Source organism: Meleagris gallopavo, chromosome 15 (assembly GCF_000146605.3).
Source record: "Meleagris gallopavo isolate NT-WF06-2002-E0010 breed Aviagen turkey brand Nicholas breeding stock chromosome 15, Turkey_5.1, whole genome shotgun sequence".
NCBI lineage: Eukaryota > Metazoa > Chordata > Aves > Galliformes > Phasianidae > Meleagris > Meleagris gallopavo.
The window spans coordinates 15,906,868-15,919,106 of record NC_015025.2 but is presented as its reverse complement, the minus strand read 5'-3'; the positions used below and the strand labels follow the sequence as shown (position 1 = coordinate 15,919,106).

The following is a 12,239-nucleotide window of genomic DNA, read 5'->3' as shown; positions in this document are numbered from 1 at the left end:
TCACTGCCAGGGCATGGCTGTTCCTCAATGACAGCAATGTATTTTTGGAGAGCAGACTGCAAAAATGGGCATAATTGCATGTGTTCTGAAGAGCCACTTCTGCAATTCCTTTAGGCTGAAGTTAATTGCTAGCAGTATTGATTTGCTTGGCAGGCCATTGTTGTTTGCTTTTCAGGGTGCCACTACTGCTTGTTTTTCATGAACAAAGGCAAAGTTATCTGCTGTTTTGTGGCTGTGTAAGAGAATCATAGAATCACAAGGTTGGAAAGGACCTACAAGATCATCCAGTCCAACCAGGAGATAAATGTGACTGAAGAATTGTCCCGAATACAGAGTGAGAGCCCACCAAACCAACACGCACTGAATCCATTTATTTACATATTTTCTACTGGTGTGATTTTAATAGCTTGGAGATGCTTGAAATATCTCTGTGTAGGGATCTGAAAGAGTAGATCTAGAAGTCTAATTTGGATCCCATTCAAATCAGTGATTCCCCTCCCTTCCTTCCTCCATAACAAAATATAAAGTAAACCCACCCCATGCAGCCCAGCTGACTGCTCATGGAGAGGTTTATCATTTGCCGTGTGCTACACAAGGCCAGGGATGGGTGCTAAGAAAAGCACTTTGCTGATTTTTGGATAACTAATTTTGCAGTCAGATCAGCTCTGGTTTTGCTGCAGCTCTGAACTGAACCGAGTCCCTGCTTTAATGTCCCTGCCGTGTGACACTGTTACGAATGCTGAGCTGTTTCCTCAGCAAAAGAGTTGCAACAGATGTTGATACAGTTTTGAAGGGTGATGCTCCTCTGTGTAAGAGCTAGTGGAGATCCTCCTGTTAAAATGTAACTCTCTACTTGTAAAGTGTAATTATCATCTTCTAAAGGGAGAGCTGTGCGTGATTCACCATCTTAGTGCTTTTGTGGGAATGAATTCCTCAAGGGTGGGTGAGGATTCTCTGCTCCCTGCCTGACATTTTTGATAGTAAAATGGCACAGATCCTAACGGTTGGCTTTAACAGGTCACTGTCTATAATTGTCTGACATTTGTTTCTGTTTAAATCTTGGATATATGAGAAATCTGAAGGAGAAAAGAAAGCTGTTTATACCTCCAACTTTCAAAGCAGGCTTACATTTTGCCATTAGGGTGAAAATTATGTTGGTTGGCTGCACTGCAGTGTGCAGGGCCCTCCCTCAGCAGGCAGGCTTGCATTCACTTGCACTTGCACGGGTTCAGCTGATTTTAGCACAATTGGAGAAGAAGTGATTTTCAGATGTACGTGAAAAGTTAGCACATTCCTAGGTTGATGTCAGCCTCAGGTTGGATTATGCTGATGCTTTTACCTTGTTTACAGTGCAGGTATTTCAGGGAAGTGCAACAAACTCACACCCTAAAGCATCAAGTCTTTAAGCTTTCTCTGGGGATTTCTCCTGGTTTTGATGCCCCTGTGGATTTTTTTTATAGACAGAGCAGTAGAAAAAAAATGAAGCCGGGTAAGTAAGAAGTTGCAGTGAAAGGCTCAGATGATTTTAAGGTGAAAAGCACAAATAATGGTTTTTAAAAAGCTGAGTGGTTGGTGGCTAGAATGGAATAGCTGGTTTTGTAGAGCTTTCAGATGAGCTCTGGGGCAGGCTTACAATGCTGCGTTTTTAATAATCGGGCAGCTGTCTGAAAATATGAAATAATGGCTTTGTGAGCAGACACCTTCATTTTATACTTAAATTGGAACAGTATTTGTGTTCTGGAAGCACCTACTGTAATTTTGTAGAACAAGAAGGCGCTTTTATAAATCTCTTAATGTGAAGTACAGTATGGCACATACAAAAAGAGTTATTTATCCCTTATTTTGTTTACTCCTGTAAGTCCTGGTGCTTTGTGAGCCTCAAAGGAAATCATTGCTGACTTGTTTTTAGATTTTGTGTTGCTACAACTCAACACATTGCTGTTAACGCAAGCAGCAAGACCAGGCTTCCAAGGCAGATTTATAATACGTGAGATTTCTATTTTTTTTGCTCTGCATTTTTGCAGAAGGAGAACATTGTCAAGTGATGTGTGCTGTCTGCTGGGCTACGAGAGGGGCGATCCTTCTGGGTTTCCTGGAACCTGGACGAGCTCTGGCTGCTGCATCGCAGTGCCAACAAAGCTGAAGGCTCCAACTTCCAGTTGTTTGCCTGAGGACTCTGTGATTTGTTTATTTAACTGCATAAACTGTCCCTGTCAGAAACAGATTGTAGGTTATGGCTGCTCTCAATGTGAAATGGTTTAAGCTGGACAAACTTCTTTTCAGTTTTGAGGAGCTGCAGTCAGGAGGGGGTTTTTACCTGAGATTTCTTAGCAAAACAGGGGTAACTGTGTGCTGCCATCCCTCCTCTTTCCTTCTGTGACCAGGAAATTGTTGGTTGTTTTTTGCAGCAACATGAACCGTGAAGACCGAAATGTGCTGCGAATGAAAGAAAGGGAAAGGCGGAATCAGGAAATCCAGCAGGGTGAAGAAGCCTTTCCGCCCAACTCTCCTCTCTTTGCTGAACCCTACAAAGTTGTGAGTTCATACCATTTTTACAAGTGCTTTTTTTTGTAGCAGCAATTGTATGGAAATATGTACTTCAAGTCTATTTTCATCTGAAATCTTTTTAGGTTGGCACCTTAACCAGTGTTTAAACAAGTATTTGGACTAGTTGGCAGATTTGGACTAACGCTTATGAAGCAGGGACTGTTTTGAAGTGAAGAAAGGGATAATGAAACAGTATAATTTATTTATTTTTTTTAATCTTTACTTTGCTTCTGCTGCAGTGGTCATTTAAGTGGTACTATTTAAGGTTTTTATTACATAGTTCAAAACTCACTTTGAAAACAAAACCATTCCCTTATCACAGTTTTGTTTGCAAGAGGTCAAACATTGGAACTGAAGGCTTTTCTCCCGCGGGAGGGAAGCTTGAGGTGGTTGTTTGATTCCTGTCCTCCCTTTGCTGTGCATGATAACTAAATCCCACAAGTATGAAGCTAACTAAAACTGGTTGGGATCCCGTGAAACTGATTTGGAGGGCAAAAAAGAAACAACGCAAAGAACCCAACTGGTTTTTCAGGAAAGAACTCCTATAACTGTGTTGGCAACAAAAGTTATTCCAGTATAAATACCAATTAAAAATTACGTAACTGAGTGGAGAGGTTTAGCTGATATTGTCTTACTACTAAGTAAAACTTTGTATGACCAATGCATTACAGACCTTACGGTGACCGTGTCTGCAGTTCTTAAAATCTTGCATGCAGCCCACCAATACGTTCTTGGAAGCACTAGTTAGTGTTGTTTCAGCTATTCCTGGTCAACTTTAAGTGGTGCTGTAGGGAACTACTACTTAAAATCCCTGTTGAAACTTGGCTAGAGGCCTAGAATTTGGCTGCAGATTAAATAAATCCACTTTCTTTGCCCAGAATAAGAATTAGAATATAAGAAAATAACAAAACGGAGTTTATAAAGTGCTCTGTCCACTTATTTGAAGTCAGCTGTAATTCTCTACATATGCCTTTCAGGGAAAAGAGAAAATTTTGAGGGAGAAAAAGATGGACAGAGAAGGAAAGAATTGCATTACTGTGGTTGGCTGGGGAGAATTGGGTCACTGTGACTGTTTGTCTGTAGGGCTTTAAATACAGGGATCTTTGGGTCGTTTCAGTCATATTTCTCACTTAGGTGACTACTTGCTTTTGCCTGTTTCCTTTACCTTCTAATACATGGGACTAAAAACTCTATTTGCCATATAGATTTTTAGCTGCAGCTTCATTTTTAAGAGAATAAGTATGAATTGGGCATCAGTAAAAAACACTGAAGTTCATTTGGCTTTCTTTCTGTAAACTGTCAAAATAAGTGTAAAGTATTTCAAAGTATTTTGTTCCTGTTCCTTCCCCTCTATGCATGTAGGAATTTTGTTGTTATTTTCTATGGACAGATGTTTTCTCAGTGTCTGCTAAGACAGTGGTAATTAGAGGTGGATCTCTATTGGAGATCTTATTTGATATATGCAATTAAGAGCAGTTTTAAAGGGGCATTTATGAGAAGAACACATAGAAGTGATGTTTTATTTGCTAGTGGCAGTTCTTGCATTCAGCCCATGGTAGTCTTTGATAAATAGATACAGCTGACATTTGAGTTTACTTCCTTTCTCCTGCTCTGTAAAAACCAATACTTTCAGTAATGCTTTTCTTTGAGTTTTGTGTCCTGGGTATTTTTGTGTCTTCCCAGACTGAAGGATAAATTTTCTTCACAGATACTTTGTAGGCCATATGAAATAAAATGAAAAAATGATAGCTGGGCAGAGTTGCATTTAGTGTTAAACTTGATCAAAGTTTTAATAGAATTGTTAGTTACTTCTTTGTTAGAGCAGACAGATGTTTACTGCTTTTTAAGTTAGTTGGCTTTTCAACATTTGAGAATTCAACATGAAACAGGCAGAATAAGGATTAATGGAAAAAAATTAAAGATCAGAAACAGACTTTGAAAATAAATATCTTCCAATTTCCAGACAGTCAAATAGAGAAATAACTCTGTGGTACTGTTGACCCCTATGGTGAGTTTCTGTCAACAGGGGAAGTTGGGCAGGTTACCTGCCATCCTTCTGAGCTGGTGTTGGTGTACTCTGGTGCTGTTCTCATAATATTAAAAGGTTTTAGAACATGGGACTTAATGATGGGGGAATCTCTGTTCCTTACGTGGCCCTTATGGGTATTATGGATATCTGTGGGCAGTCAGTTTGTACCGGGAGCGACAGCTTCGCCAGTGAACAGAGGTGGGGGAGGTGGAAAATGCCCATGTGATTTTTCAGTAATTAGAGATCAGCATAAGAAAAGGAGAAGTGCTGCTGAAGTACATCTTTTCTGCATGCCACAGGGTGTGAAATTACTGTTTAAAGAACAAAACTGGGAATCAAAAACACTAGCAAAAAAAAAAAAACCTTGGATGTTAGCCATGATCTTAGCCTTGAAATTTAGATTAACTACAATAGTTGTAAAGTCAGTTAACTGAAAATGAAATTGTGACTTTTAAAGCTGTGTTTTGCATTTGCATTTTCTTTAATGATTTTCACAGACCAGCAAAGAAGACAAATTATCTAGTCGCATTCAGAGCATGCTTGGTAATTATGATGAAATGGATGATCTTATAGGAGATAGATCGCTACCAAAGCTTGTTGGGATTCCCAAACCTACTGTACCATCAACAGCAGATGAAAAATCAAACCAAAGTTTCTTTGGTGATCAGAGACATAATACTAGTTCACATCAGAGTAGCAAATGGACTCCTGTAGGACCAGCACCTAGCACTTCCTCACAATCTCAGAAACGGTCCTCGGGTTTACAGAGCGGCCACAGCAGTCAGCGTGGCAGTGGCAATAACACTAGCAGCAGTGGCCAGAGGCACGACCGTGACTCCTACAGCAGCAGCAGCAGTCGCAAAAAAAGCCAGCATGGATCAGAACACTCCAAATCCCGTTCTTCCAGCCCTGGGAAACCACCTGCTGTTTCTTCATTAAGCTCTAGCCATTCGAGATCTCATGGAAGTGATCATCACAGCAAAGAACATCAACGCTCAAAATCTCCCCGGGATCCAGATGCCAACTGGGACTCTCCTTCACGTGTGCCCTCATTCTCAAGTGGACAGCACTCTAACCAGTCTTTTCCACCTTCGCTCATGTCCAAGTCCAGTTCAATGTTACAGAAACCCACTGCTTATGTAAGGCCGATGGATGGACAGGAATCCATGGAACCAAAGTTATCCTCCGAACACTACAGCAGCCAGACTCACAGCAGCGGTGTGAACGAGCTGAAGCCTAGCAGCAAGGCACATCTGACCAAGCTGAAAATACCTTCTCAACCACTCGATGTAAGTTGTTATTTACTGGATTCTTGAATGTGAATCCCTTTGGGCTGGGATTTTCCAGCTTCTTTAAAGTCTCAATAAACTTTGTTCGCAGTAAATTTTATATTGTATTAAGTAAAGCATCTTAAACTTTCGCAGTGAAGACCTGTATTGTCACTGGGAAATGCACAAATGCTTCTTCCGTATGGATATTGTGATTTTTGTTAAGCAAAGCCTATGAGATGTACTGAGAAAGGCTAACCTAACCCAGACTGACAAGTTTTCCTAGAGTACTTTAAATTATAGTCAGAAGTTGGTAAAACAGTGGGATACTCACAACTATTTTGACAACCTGTATGCATGTATTGTCTTTACTGTGAGCCATGTTGCCTTAGACAACTGATGCTATCTGCCTGTCTCAGATTTTCATTTGAAGAATGTAGTAATTTACAGATAGCTTTGCCTAAGCAAAATAAGCTATCCCCAAAGCATGCCAAATGACAAAGGTTCAGACTTCTCATCAGGTATGCTGAATCCAGAATACTGTTGGGCACTGACATTGACTATAGCTCACATACAAGGAGGATGCCTTACTTAATAATAAAATGTCATTGCATCTTGTACTGCTTGAATTGTGGCTAGAAAAAGAAAATAAAAAAAAAACATTTGTGCCTGGAATTTCAATAAAAAGCAAAATAAGATCCAGGAAACAGGTAAGGAGAGCTGGAAAATGAATTATTTCTATATTCTGAAAGACTTCATGTGCAACGTTGATGCAGTAAAACATGCAGTAACTTTGCTTCCTTCCTGTTTGTAGTGTCAGGGATGTAAACGATTTATAGTTTCACAGTTATTGCTGTTTCTACTTTCGTGCTGTCATCTATGTTTTACTTCATAATGCAGTTTGCCTTGTTGCATATTCATGGTCATCCATTTGAGTTCAGGTATTATACAGTCGAGTCTTCCAAGGGATGATTGAAAGCTATGTTTTTTTTCCCTCTCAGAAGTTTTTAATATCCCTGACTGCTTAAGATCGCTTTAACTGTCAAGTGAAAAGTAAGAGATTATTGTGGCAGTTTCATAGATCTGATGTATTTGCTTTTCATAACTGGATGTGACTCATCCTGTAAAAATTTGAGTCTATCTGATATTAAAATTAATGTTGCTGAAAAGAATTAACAAGATCTGTTTGTATCTCTATAGAGTCTAGATGAATCATGATAAGGACCGAAGTTTATTTTTAACTGCTTCATACCCCTGGGATCTTTTAGAGAAAATCTGCTTTAGGAGACATTAATCTTGAGTTTTGATTTCTAGGCATCAGCATCTGGTGATGTGAGCTGCGTGGATGAAATTCTGAAAGTAAGTTCTCTGTGCTTTTGTTCATAACTTATTTGTTGAATACACAAACGTTACTAAGGAGGTGGAAAGTACTCTGCACTGGATTAGTCCTTTCAAATTGGTTTGACTGCAAGTCATTACAGGAGGACTCCTCAGTTAATCCTCTAAAGCAGATAGACTGGGGGACACTGGAAGCAGAACTGTGCGTGCTGGGCATGCTCATCTCCTGGATATCCTCATTGAATTGCTTTTCTTCCGTCCCAACCCTTTGCTGTTTTCTCCAGGATTAACCATTTCTTCCACCAAACTAGAGTCCTTACACTCCAGTATCAATTTAGGTTATAATAATTTTTTTCTACCCAGCAGCAGCAGACCCTTCTTTTCTACCTACGTTATTTTCTCAAATCTTTTTATTCCTCGTGTGACTCCTGTTCTCATGTCTGCTATCACAAAGGTATCATTGGATGCTTCACGAGCATTTGAGTAACTTACTTGCTCTGATCTTCAGTACTCCACCGTTATTGGAGATGCTCTGAGTGAACACGAGATACTTTCTTTCTGGCTTCAGGCTTTTGATTTTCACTTTTGTCTTCCAACTTTCTGTGCTTCCCTTTTCCAGGTTTCTTCTTTTTACCCTTTGTCTCACATACACTCTTCACAGCCTGAAGTGATCAGACTTCAGTTTCTGTTCAGGCAGACCAATTTCATTGATTTGTGCCTTTCTTGTTTTGTTGCTATGTCTTATCTGTTTTCATGGGTAGAAATATTTTTGTGCAAAATCTTCATTATATGTTCGGGAAATTAAGATTTGAGTATAAAGTTTAGTGAATTATGAACAGTGAACTGAAAATTGAAAGGCCGTTACCGTTCGAATCAGGATTGTAACATGAAATCTTTGTGCTTTTGCTTTGCTAATAGCTGGGTTTTTTTTTGTTCTGGTTACAGGAGATGAGCCACTCTTGGCCTCCTCCACTGACTGCTATTCATACACCTTGCAAAACTGAACCATCAAAATTTCCTTTTCCAACAAAGGTCGGTGTTGTGGTCAAATACTGAATGCTGTTAAAAGATTAGCTCCTCTTAATGGTCAAGATTTTGGAACTCGTTTAAATTGAATTCTGTATAGTTCTGTGTTTGTTTCCACACCTTGAATCTCTTTGTCTTACTTCACAGCACTGTCATTCTTAAAAGAATGCCATTTTGTTTCCTCTGGTTTACACACACACAGTGGTTTGCAGAGACACATATGGGGTAGCTTTCCTTCTTATATTAAAATTAATTTCATAAATTCAAACCATCTTTAAGGTAATTGTGAAGTTTTAAAAGTTTTAAAATGCCAAAGTGTTGGAGAAAACACTTTGCACTATTGTGTGCAGAAGCAAGCATTGCTTACCTCTTATCTGGCAAGCAGAGGTAAATGCTAAAAAATGTAAATGTACTTTTCTGCTTAAACTGAACTTTCCTCATAATTTTGAGGTCCCTTAAGAGTGCTATTAGATCTTAAATTTTTCAACTACGAGAAAAAAGTTAAGTTTTCAAATCAGACACTTGCTAAAGGAATTCTGAGATCACTTGCCCTGAAAGATGCCTTCCTAGCATCCCCTGTGCTTAGTAACTACTGAAGTGTTTAAGCTGTTGATTTGAAGGAGATTGCTTTTTGCTGCTGTTGGCAGTATGGGCATATTTCCAAGAGATCTGCTTGAGCTGACACCTCTGAGGAAGGGGTTCTTATTCTCAGCTCTCAGCTGCTTGCTCCCCCCAGGGCTGCATCTTGCATCCTCAGCAGCAGTGCTTTCAGTCAGACTGGCATCAGTGATTGTTTGCCTTGAAATGCTGCTCTGTAATCTGAAGTATTTTGTAGGCCTGATGAGTGTTCAGGGGAGGTAGCTGTGGGTAGTGACTTTAGCAAGTACAGTTTGGTTTGAGGTAGCTGACTAATATATGAAATCATGTTTTGTTTCCTGTATCTGCTGATTAACAGTAGTTGATTTAACTTGAGAATACAATTCTTCTCAAGACTCGACATATCTCCAAAATGGGTTGCTAATGTGGCATGATGCCATCTTGCAGAAGTTATGATGGTTGCCTTTTAAAAGTTGCCTTCCTCATCATGAAGGCTCCACTTTTCCTGACCAGACTGCTGTTTTTAGCACCATTTAACTGCTCTGTGTTTCCTGTTTGATCCAAATTGTTTCCCAAACCATTCAGTGAAGTACTTTTTAAAAATTTTCTCCCTGAGATCTCTAATGAAATCTGTCGAAACAGATTGTGCTGTTACACAAATGCTTTGACATCAACTGTCTAGTCTTCTTACCATGAAGATGTTTTTGAATTTACTTTCCCATTTGAAAATCAGCTCTAAACCCCAAGATAAGCAGGTTGAATTACTCTTTGTAGCAATCTAGTTTGAAAAGAAAGGTGTTCTGTAATTTTGACTGGTTGGCCGTAAGTTAATGTAACAGTTTCCTCAGGGTGGGAGAAATGTTGAAGCTGGGTGATTTACCCAGGAGAGCAGTGGGTGAACACAGCTTTCCAAAAGGCTCCAACTACAGCTCGTGGTTGTTTTTTGGCCAAAGGTTCCAGGCTGTGTTGTAAGTGCACATCCACCAAACTCCCACAGACTGATGGGAGGCTAAATGGTTCTGTTACTGCCACTCCTGGATCGCCCACAGCTATGGGCAGCTCTGGTGTCAGCAGCCTTGTTGTCAGCGTTCTTCTCTCAGTGCTTGTTTGTCCTGGGGAGGGAAGGAAGGTGTGCAGAGATACAGAGGCCTCTGTGCTGCAGAGGAACTACATAAGATTGCACGGCCTTCTTGACGTCTGAACACAAAGGGGAGGCTGTGTTTTCTTTTTGAATCTGTCAACCTGGATTGTGTTTCTTCACTAAGTTTGCAAAAAATTCCATTTATGGCTGCCCCGAGTCTTTCGACTTTTTGCCAGCTTTTTTATTTTGTGGCTGCACATCTTAGCCATGGAACTTTGTCAAATTCTCTATTTCCAAAGTCTGTAATTTCCTCTGCCTTCTCCCCTCTGTCATTCTTGGCAGTGCATTTCTCAGAATTCCAGCAAGTTAGTGAGCCATAGGCTTCTACAGCCCAGACCCGGAACAGAAAGCAGAGAGCTGAACACAGCACTGGTTTACTTTAATCAAGCCACGCTGTTCTAGAAAATCTCATTTTCTTCAATATTCTGTTTATTTACAAGTTACGTGCTGCAGCATTTCACAGCATTCCTCTTGTGTGCAGAAAGTCTGGTACACTTTGCCTGCACCTGGAAAATTCAGCTCATTTTGGTGGACAGGTGGATTTTATGTGTAAGATTGCTGGCATAAGATGATTTTCCCTGTGTGCAGCGAGTGTTTGCAGGGACCCAACATCCTGTCTGGGGCCTGTCTGCATTACTATAAATATATCCTGTAATTATCAGGAAGTCTTTGAATCAGAAGATAAAACTTCATGAAAATAGGTCGTGAAAAGTTTTATGAGTGCTGTGAAAAACAGATTCCTGACTCTTGATAAAAATGTTATCCCATGACCTAACACTCTATAATTTTATCCTACGTAAGTCTTTTTACAGCCATGGGCTCACAGTCAAAAACTCCAGAGCAGGAGGACTGGCGTGTTTGTAAAATATATCCAGAAATGCAGCTGTTTCTTAGGGGGTGGAAGCTTTCCATCGTGAAGCAGGGAGCGTGACATCACTGCCAGCTGTTGTGGCTGTGTACCTGAGCTGTGACCTGCAGACATCTCTGAAGAGGTGCTCTGTGTCTCACTCTGTGCCTGTGCTGAAGTAGCTGTGAAGGCAGTGGTCACTTGTGTGGATGCCTTGTAATCCAGAACTTTCTTTTGAGAACCGAAAGTGAGGTCTGACCTGGGTTGTCAGGCATTAAATGGAAATGGGTCCTATTCACCACAGCCTGCACTACAGCCAAACCAAAAGTGTGCAGATAAGAATTCTATACCTAACTACCATTCTAATTGGCTATGAACCTAACTGCTATTCTAATCCCACCACCATTTCGTGTCAGAGTACAAGCATTGATTTAGTTACCTGGTGAAGTGTCTTCTACCCACCTAACTGCAGCAGCCTGCTGTGCTTTTGTGAAAAGCATGTCCTTCCTTTAAAATGTTCTTAATTTCTTCTTTCTCAAGAAATTGGACTTGAAAAAATACGTATTTCTGTTTGTTTCTTTATTAATCTTTGAGTTTCTGAAAGACATATTTATTCAAAGGCAAAATAGATGGCAAGTTATTTGGAAGAAGTTGCACATTTAAACGTAACACCTCATTAAAGTGCACTTAACTGGAATAAAGCCTTAAAAATAAGAGGCTGGCGGAGGTGAGCATTGAGGCAGACACTTTCTGCAGAATTTATGGTATGTATGCTGGTGAGAACAGTGCCAGTTACTCACCCTGTGCTCAGCACAGTACAGTTGTTCTGCATATGGGGTATTTTGATTACTATAGGGTCTTTTTTACTTATGTCTTATCGGTCTTGTCTACTTGTCTAAGTTGACAGGAAAAAGGAAACTGAGGAATCATACTTGCACTCATTGAACCTATGTGTAAGATAAGAATCAGTTTGTATTCTGAAGAGAGTATGGCTTTTGTTTTCTTTTGAAGTAAGAAGACTTTTCTACAAATTGATCTTGACTCTGCAGTTTAAATATAGGTTAATTTTAATGTCTCTTCTTTCAATTAGTAAAATGAGGGGCATTTGAAACATCTTGAAGTTCTCTAAAAGGTTTTGTTTTTGAGAAGATTGCATTCTTTCTCTACCACTGACAAAATGCTCGTTCAAGTCATTATTTCAACTGCTGCCACTTTTGAAATAAAAATGTTAAAGGAAGTTAGATATATGTAGGCCTTGCCAAGTAGAGCTTTTGTGTGTTTATAAAGTTACATTTGGAAATTGCATACGTAACTGCATCACATCACTGAGCTGGCTGTTTCAGAAGACTGCTGTGCAGCTGTGCCCCAAACCCCTGCAATTCACTGTCACTGTCAGCTTGGTGAATTGACTCAAATATTCTCAATTTTTATGCATAAGGTCAGCAT

General features: G+C 39.9%; 1 protein-coding gene across 2 annotated transcripts in view; it reads left to right on the top strand.

The window, feature by feature from the left end:
• The first annotated feature begins 2,387 nt into the window (after positions 1-2,387).
• AFF4 (AF4/FMR2 family member 4) overlaps positions 2,388-12,239 on the top strand; it is a 29,210-nt gene continuing 19,358 nt past the window's right edge. For both annotated transcript variants that reach the window (XM_019620498.2, XM_010719237.3), the window contains exons 1-4: positions 2,388-2,535; positions 5,074-5,865; positions 7,159-7,203; positions 8,128-8,214. In XM_019620498.2, coding sequence (XP_019476043.1) covers positions 2,413-2,535; positions 5,074-5,865; positions 7,159-7,203; positions 8,128-8,214 — 1,047 coding nt within the window. In that variant the 5' untranslated portion in view covers positions 2,388-2,412. The remainder of the gene's footprint in view (positions 2,536-5,073; positions 5,866-7,158; positions 7,204-8,127; positions 8,215-12,239) is intronic.